This window comes from Gossypium raimondii, chromosome 11 (assembly GCF_025698545.1).
Source record: "Gossypium raimondii isolate GPD5lz chromosome 11, ASM2569854v1, whole genome shotgun sequence".
Taxonomy (NCBI): Eukaryota; Viridiplantae; Streptophyta; class Magnoliopsida; order Malvales; family Malvaceae; genus Gossypium; species Gossypium raimondii.
Window position 1 is genome coordinate 49,269,639 of NC_068575.1, and position 9,159 is coordinate 49,278,797.

A 9,159-nucleotide genomic window follows, 5' to 3' on the forward strand; every position below is an offset into this window, starting at 1 on the left:
ACGTGGAAAAACCTTTTCGAAGAGGATAAAAAATCGCAGGCAAAAATAATTTCACTATAACGGCAAAAACGAAGAGCTCAAAGATGGAGATAAAACTAAACCCCGAAATCTGAAATAAGAACCATCAAAATATAAACACAAAAATCTCTGAAAGCTTGTAAAAACTAATACCTAAATGTGTAATGGGTTAAATCTTTCTAGGGTAGAAAAGTGCATATCTATACTCTAAATTCGTAGGTCAAATAATATTAAAATAATCTACACTAATCAGAGTTCGACTAAAACAAATACTCAAAGTTAACTAGGAGAAGAAAATTAAGAAAATTGCATGATACGTCGCCACACCACGACGTCCCATGTCATGTCGTCGCAACAATGTTTTTGCTTCTCCCCTGTTTTCGTCATCGCTCTCTGTTTGTGTCTAAATTTGGTCGAAATGCGAGGCATACTCTACAAATCCCCACCTAAACTCGTATTTCCATAATGCCATCTTTTCCAAAGCCTGCCACAGGCCTATCTCAAACTATGCAGAATATTAATTAAGTCGAAGTTGTGTTTGAACTTTGAAACTGGAAGACTTCTAGTCTTCAACTTGTGCACTGCCAAATCAAAACTGACTCGAGTCTGATTTTCACGAACACAATGCCCTATCTTTTCAAAACTTGCATTCAAAAGAAAACCTCTCTTATACGAAACTATCATACATTTTTCCCTCCTACGACCAAATTGCATTTGCTTCAAATGAGTCGACTTCGACTCCTTAATAGACAAAGGACATCCTGTTACACCGGTCACCGTTGATCCTTCCAAAATAAAAAGAATGCCAACCCTTTTACCTTTCATCAAAACGAGTGCCCCACGAGATACTTTAATGCCGCTTGACTCGATGTTAATTTTACAACCCTTCGAGTCCAGATTTCCCAATGAGATGAGATTTTTCTTTAAATCAGGTACAAACCTGACGTCTAACAATGTCTTGATTGTCCCGTCATGCATCCTAATCTGAACAGTACCAATATCGATTATCTTACTGGGTGAACCATTCACTATACGCACAACTCCACCTTCAACTAAACTATATGTGGAGAACAAATCCCTGTTGGGACACATATGGAAAGAACACCCTGAATCCAAGATCCACTCGGACGTAAACTTGGAGCTTTCACTTGTTGACACCAACAAGAAATCATCACACTTTTCATTGGCCAAATTAGCACCAGCTAAACCTTCCTCATTGCTCTCAAAAGCCCTTTTATTTCGTAGTTTGTAATAATCTGCCTTGACATAACCTAAATTCTTACAATAGCAACATCTCTTGTCTCGCTTCCTTGATGCTACCAAAAATGAGGCTTATTTATCTGACTTGCTATCTGAACCAAACTCATTGTCAAGTTTGTCTTTACTCAAGAGATGACCTTTCACATCCTCGAACGAGAGATTATCTCTACCATAAATTAGGGTCTCCTTGAAAGATTTGTATGAATGGGGTAAAGAGCACAATAATAGTATAGTCTGATCTCAATCGTCAATATAAACCTCTGAATTCTTTAAATCATTCAAAAGAGTAATAAATTGACTGATGTGACCTTTAAGGTGCTCACATTTGTTCATGCGAAACATGTGCAACCGTTGTTTCAACACCAATCAATTAGCTAGAGACCTTGTCGCCTAAACGGTTTCTAACATTTTCCACAAGGTGTATGATGTTTTCTCCATCAACACATCCTGTAATACATTACTTATGAGACACAACTGAATTGCAAACAGAGTCTTCTCATCAAGCTCTTCGCATTCTAACGGTTTCATATTTGCGGGCTTTTTCTTTGTAACAACCTTTTTCAAATTGTTTTAGACCAGTATTGTTGTCATCCGAACTTGTGACAGATTGAAATTTGTGATGTCATCGAACTTCTCAATGTTGAACCTTGTTGTTGTCATCTCTGAACGGGTTGTATGCAAAAATTGAACTAGCTCTTATACCAGTTTGTAGGTGATAAACCCAATTAAGCAACAAATAAGTAAAATAATAATCTAATTGAAGAGGTCAAACACATATTTTACGTGGAAAAACTCCTCCGAAGAGGATAAAAACCAGGGCAAAGATAATTTCACTATAACAGCAAAAACAAATAGTACAAAGATAGAGATAAAACTAAATCCCAAAACCCGAAATAAGAACCCTCAAAACTAAATACAAATTCTTTGAAAGCTTGCAAAAACTAATACCTAAATGTATAATGGGTTAAATATTTCTAGGATAGAAAAGTGTCTATTTATAGGCTAAATTCGTAGGTCATTAGAATAATCTACAATAATTAGAGTTCAGTTGAAACAAATACTTAGAGTTTAACTAGGAGAAGAAAACCAAGAAAATTGCATGACACGTTGCCACATCGCGATGTCCCTGTCATGTCGTTTCCACGTCGTTTCTACTTCTCCCTTGTTTTTGTCATTTCATCGCCGCGACACCGCTCTCTGTTTGTGACAAAATTTGACTGAAATGCGAGGCATACTCCACATATACATATAATTTTGATCTATTGATTAAGTGTTCACTTTTTTCAAGAATAGTCAAAGTTTAAATCATAGTTGTACCGAAAAAGAAAACTTGTCATAAAGCTTAAATTTTATCACATTTGCTAGTTAAAAGAGTAATTATACCTAGGCTTAACTATAAAATTAACCCTTAAATTATATTGCTTTTCCCACTTAGGTACTTAAATGTTTTCGTCAAATTCGGTACTTCAATTATCGATTTCTTCTCAATTTATTCAAAGAGTTAATTGCACCAAAACTATTCGTTTAATTGTTAAATGACACGTCAAATCTAATGTAACTAAATTTAAAATGAAAATTTTAAATAAATAGTTATAGAATAACATTTAAAAGTAAAAAACTTAAAATAACAAAAACACTATAGTTTAAAGGTATTTTTACATTAAAGCAAAGTTATTTGAACAGAATCGAACTACTTGATTGGACCAATTAAACTAAAAACTAGTGACTAGGATCCGACATAGAAAAGCCTTGTATCTACGAAGAGAGCTTAAGATGGAAATACCAAAGGATGAATTCAGATTATCAAAATTTAATTAATTTACTTATATTACGTTATGTGTTAATCAGTGTGTCGTGTTTTGGCATCCATGCATGCTTCAAACAATTATCCCTAACCATAATTATAAAGGGAAAAGGAAAGGTATGGGAACACTGTTGAACACTGCAAGTGCATGTTGTCTAATTATATATGAAAGTGATGCTTCATCTATCTATTTTGCCTTTCGTTTGGGGGGTCGAAGGCAAAGGTGACCATTTAATTGTAGTAATTATTATCGTAATATTATTTATGATGGTGACTTCATCCCCTGTCATTGCAGCCAGGAAAAGCTTATCATCTTTTTATTTTTGGCACCGCACGAGTGAAATGATTTAAATGAACATATAGGATATATCAAAGAAAGAAGAAAATGGTCCCTAGGAAATAATCATTTTGAAGAACCCAAGAAGAATTATGCTTTTGATCCCCAAGCCACTTCGGATACATGAAAAGAAAATTAGGAAAATCATCTCAAATTTTATATTTAAAATTTATTAATAAAAATACCTTAATTCATCAATTTTAACTCTTATTTTTAGCATTATTTTTAATCAAAGTCAAGGCTTTAACTTTTAACTTTTATAAAACAAATTTAATGAACGAGTAAATACCAACTTTGATTTTATGTAGTTTTATATGTGAAAATTTGATTAGGATCAATTTTAAAACCACTAATAACATTATCAAATTAGCACTGCTTTTACGTTGATATATTGCATACAAGAGCTATTATATTAAACCAATATAAAAATAAATGTATTAATTTCTCTAAATGTTTACAATTTAATCAAAATCAAAGTTTCATTTATACATATGAAACCCACTTTAAGTTCACCAAATCGAGTATGTAATGAAACAAAGTTAAATTTTACCATTAGACCCTGTACTTGGCGTAATTGGTGAATTTAATACTTATACTTTAATTTGATCAATTTTAATTCTTTTACTTTTTGAGTTGGTCAATTTAAGTCATTGTATTTTTAAAATTTTTAAATTTTAGTCTTAACCAAACGATAGCAATTAAATGCTTGGTTAAATTCGCTATCGACCCTATTTATGCGTCTTAATTGCTACATTTTTTATTTTCTAAATTTTAATCTTAATGTAAATAACAGTTGGTAAATCCATTAACTAGTCTTTATTAGTAATATGTGTAATAGTAAACCGACATGGCATTATACATGTAATAATATGTTTAACACATCAAATTTTAAAATAACATAACTTATGAATTTAATAGCTACTATTCAATCAAGACTAAAATTTTAAAACTCTAAAAGTAGATAGACTGAAAACGATCAAATCAAAGTACAAGTACTAAATTCACAACTTATGCAAAGTACAAGATTTAATACTAGTATTTGACCTTTTAAAAACCTAATACACTCAAAATTGCAAAATAATATATAAGAAACCAAGTCGACTGAGTCTTAGTTTGGATGGTATTAATATTGTTGTCAGAGTAGGAGGTCATAGGTTCGAGTACGCGAAAACACATTTATCACCCTATTTAAGGGTGAGAAGAGGTTATGGGTAGTTCTAGGCCCATAGTATCATTTGAAAAATCATTTAACAATTGAGTTTAAATGTAATTACTTATAAAAATATACACATGTGATATTACACTTTTTAATTCTTAGGGAAAAGTAAGAATCAAATGTAACTACACTATGACTTTCCAAACACACATGTATGTTGTATAAGTTAAAGGAACGATTTTGATACTATAATAATATTATTTTAATTTTAGGATATGTATTATTGATTAAGTTTGACATCGTTGTTGCTACAACATTATGGTGAACATGGATTCAATCGTGCTTAATCTCATAATATCTATCACTTTAGGAATTATATATTATTTTACTAATATCATTGAAATAATTTAAAACTTTTACTAATTTCTCATATATTTTCACCTACTAAATATTTAATTAAATTATATATTTTTATACCAATTTAACTAAATTACATATTATATAGTATTGATTCTTTATTTAATCAAAGATAACTCAAAATGACAATGACTATATGTTAAATGTTAGAGATGATAGAGCCCACCAAATATGAATGCTAGAATAATTAAATAAAGTTGTATAGAATGATTATTTGTCTTGTTAATTTTATTAGTAATTGCATTTATCGACTATATTTTTGGGCCAACATATTACATATGCAATTCGATTTTTTTAACATTAATCTCATTATAGGTTCTTATCATATCTGCTCTTTTTTATACAACGTTTAAAACTACCTATAACCCCTCCCCAACCCTTCAATAATAAGATAATACACTTCAACACATTCGAACTCACGTCCTCCTACACCAACAACAATACCAATACTAATCAAACTAGGACTCAATTAACCACCCTTAATGCTTTTATTTTCTCAACAGAATCAAAATAAAAATTACCTCTAAAGCCAAACACCTAACTTGCAACAATAATGAAATATTGAAACCAACTTGTAAATGCCGAAATTGTTACCAAACCTTATATTTTGGGCCTTTAACCATTTTCACTTTGATTTGATTCTATTATAATTCTTCAAGGGTAATATAATCCGAGAATAGCCTTTTGCTAAAAGCCCTAACTTGTTCACTGTTTTTTTTTTTTTCTCTTTTAAATACCATTTGCAGTGTTTGAAGGATGGAACACAATGGGGGGAAGAGATCATAATCCATGTCAATTTCTTCTTTCTATTTTCTTTAACACTCTTTACATTCTTCACATACGTTTATCACTGTAAAAACCATTTTTTTGAGACAAAAGAAGTCATCTGTTTTTTTCTCTTTTTTTTGTAACATAACTGACACCCCCCGGCAAAACAGAAGAAAAGAATTTGCAGCTTTGTACAATACTAGTAGATCACTATATATATAAACACTCACTCAAATTTGAGAGGTTTGTTTGTTGCAAAAACATAGCTAGCCTTGGCTTGATGAACCATTAGTCCAAGTCATCCCCACATGCACATCATCTTCCCTTTAACCGCACCTTCAAATGCTTACTAATTTAGACCATACAGAAAGAGGACAGCCGTTTTTATTCACTTGCATACAATCTCAGGCTCAACTATATATAACAATTAAACTAGAGCAGGCAACTAGGGGCAGATATAAATAGACAGATTCTTACTGTATACTTCAAACTTCGCTCCCTTAAATTCTGCTCGAGCACACTAAAATACTAAGGTACCCAATGCAGGCAAATTGCAGAAAGCCAATTAGCGACCTCTGCCACGACCACGTCCACGCCCCCTACCCCGACCACGTCCCAAAGGCCGTCCTGAATAGATGATGGGCAAAATTAGTAGAAATGAGTAAATGATGCACACAAAAGTAACGAGTGTTGAGATCAAAATAATAGAAGAGTGAAATGTATAAATACCTGCAGCTGGCTTCTTAGGTTTAACTCTTGGTGTCTCCTCCACAAGCAAAGTTTCCAGATTCAAGCTGTCAGGGAGAATATAATAACGAATGTTGTTACCCCGGACACTCAGATGGTCAAGAGTAACGGGGTTTTTTCCCTTGAGCGTTAGTTTCACCATCTTCAAATGTGTATTCATGCTAACATCAACCCCTACAAGATTCCAGCAAAGCCACTTTTCACACAGTGCATTTAACAGAGAGAATAGCTGGAAAACATTATTAGAGAACGGAGGATGGACACTAAAACAGCTACATAACAAAAGTCTGAACACTATCTCTAGGTCATGTTAAAAATTTCAGTCGCCCAGCTAAAGCTTCCATCATTTTAACATGAAGAATCAAAACACAAAACATGGTACTTGTTAGCTGTTACACAATTTTCTGAGAAAAAAAATTGGCATATGTAACATTCTATGAGTCCACTATCAAAATGTGCTCATCCTTGATGTTGAATATTAGATCGAATCAAGCAAATGAAGCTTCTGCATGCTAGTATTTTCATATAGTTTTCCAACTACAAGCCTAGTGAAGTGGCAATAAAGAAAGAAAAAATAAAACAAAGAATCATGCCGATTTATATAAAGTTTTAAAAATTGACAATCAACGACATATATTCAATAAAAAGGAACAGCAGAGTGCAAAATAACACAATTAGTTTATGTGGAGATGAACTGAAAATGGGAAAAGCCCACAGTTCTTTTTCCTCACAATTTGAAGAGCCAATCACAATTAATGGTCCATAAGTTCGTATTAGTTCATTCTTAAAACACTAGTAGTGAAGGTATTTTCCTACTCCACGAGCGGAATTTAAAGACCATGAAATTTATTTATTTTAAATAATATGAGTAAGTCATTTATGTCACCATGCTAAGCCTACTAACAATGTGGATGAGATAATTTCTCTTAACCAAAATACGCAATATTTTGCCTCTTTCGGCAAATAAATGAATAGAATGCAAAAAAGGGATAAAAAAAAAAGTAATGGCAAAAGCAAATAAGAGCATCAATCGAGAACAGCCTATATATAAATTAGATTGATTCTCATTAAACCATTACGTATAAAAATCAAAACCTAGGGCTCATTGAAAAGCCCAAAGGAGAATAATGAAAACCATAAGCTTGAATTGAAAATGTATACTAAATAAAGAGAGATACGAACCTGTGATGGTGCCATGGACGACAGTTCCGTTCTTGAGCTCGATGGAGACAGTCTCGTTATTTAACTTCATTAAAAACCTTTTTTTTTTAAGTAATTATTTACATTAATTTTTTTTAATGAATGTTGCTTCTTAGTTGAAAATTAAAGAATAAAATAAAATGTTAAACAAAAAAGGAATGAAAAACAAGGAAGGATGATTACCTCACGAGCTTCATGTTTGAAAATTTTGAGCAGTGAAATGAGAGTAAAGCTCCAGAACTAAGCTCCAGAACTGAGTTTGATGGCGATTCAAATTTCAAATGCAAAACCCTTTCCTCGCCCCCCCCCCCCCTTTTTTTTTTTAAAGTACATTTTACTATTTAATTATTAGAAAAAAAAATGGGAAAGGCTCATTCATTGTTGCATGTAAATTTGGGCCTAAATATCTTGGCCCATATTTACCCCAATCATGCTTTAATTTTTATTTTATTTAAATCACTACACTCTTCAATAATAACATAAAGAATGAGTAAATATGAGGAACTTTTATTTTCCTAAAACGAAGTTGAAATATATTATAAAAATATTCAAAGTGAACAGAATTTTTAGATTTTAAATTTAAATTTTATTAGATTTAGATTTTTTTAATAATTAGTATTAGTTGAATTGATCATTCAATTACAAAAATAATCTAGTAAATTATATATTGATATAACTAGTTTTACAAGTCGATTGTGTGTTTTAATGAAATAATAATAAATTTGTGTAGTTATTTTAACATTTATATTATCTTTTACATATTTGTACGAAGAAAAGAATTCATGCATACCATCGATAGAGTTTGTAAGATTAAAATTGATCTTAAAAGGAGTGGATGGGAAAAAGGGCATGTCGTACCAATGAATAATTCTAAAGATATTTTTTCCGATTAATTTTTAAAAAATGGTTTTGAATTTTGTATTCAAAAGTTAGATCGAGTGAATAAATAGATAAAACTCTATGACCCCAATTATAAGAAAACAAAAGTAACAAACTCCTATCCAAAACGTAAATGATATAATAAATTATAAATTAAACGTTTATTTAATTATAATAAATTGAAATTTTTAAATAATATATTTATTTTTAATTAAAACTTAACAATAAACAAATAAGTAACAAATTCTAACCTTTAAAACGATAATTATTCTTGAAATTATAAATTAATAGTTTTTGAAATCTAAAAATATTCATGCCGAAGGTGGAACATTATCATTTCAAACTTCTATTTTTAATAAAATATAATATAATTTTTTTAAGCAATGTGTAATTGTCACATGTTGCAGTTTAAAGCTCATGACCATCGCACAAAATGCATTCAATAAAGGTCTATCGATTAGATGGGGATTATTAGACTCACGAGAGTTGGCCTAATTCGAAGAGCTATTGAAGAAGCCTGTTCATTTGAAGCCTAAATGGCCTAATGATTCAGATATGGAAAGATGGACTACA

At 31.3% G+C, this 9,159-nt stretch overlaps 1 protein-coding gene across 1 annotated transcript; it reads right to left on the reverse strand.

Annotated features, from left to right (window-relative positions):
• Positions 1-5,948: 5,948 nt before the first annotated feature.
• On the reverse strand, positions 5,949-8,017 carry LOC105803385 (small nuclear ribonucleoprotein SmD1a). Its single transcript, XM_012635535.2, has 4 exons — positions 7,891-8,017; positions 7,690-7,766; positions 6,490-6,681; positions 5,949-6,387 (listed from the first exon to the last, which is right to left on the reverse strand). Exons 1-4 carry the CDS (start codon positions 7,902-7,904, stop codon positions 6,326-6,328), a joined length of 345 nt encoding a protein of 114 aa, XP_012490989.1. The 5' UTR covers positions 7,905-8,017; the 3' UTR covers positions 5,949-6,325.
• Between the last annotated feature and the right edge of the window lie 1,142 nt (positions 8,018-9,159).

Coding starts and splice junctions, on each gene's coding strand:
- LOC105803385 (XM_012635535.2), bottom strand. Junction 6,682..7,689: donor CGTCCATGGCACCATCACAG/GTTCGTATCTCT, acceptor GGAATCTTGTAG/GGGTTGATGTTAGCATGAAT. Junction 6,388..6,489: donor ACCTAAGAAGCCAGCTGCAG/GTATTTATACAT, acceptor TCATCTATTCAG/GACGGCCTTTGGGACGTGGT.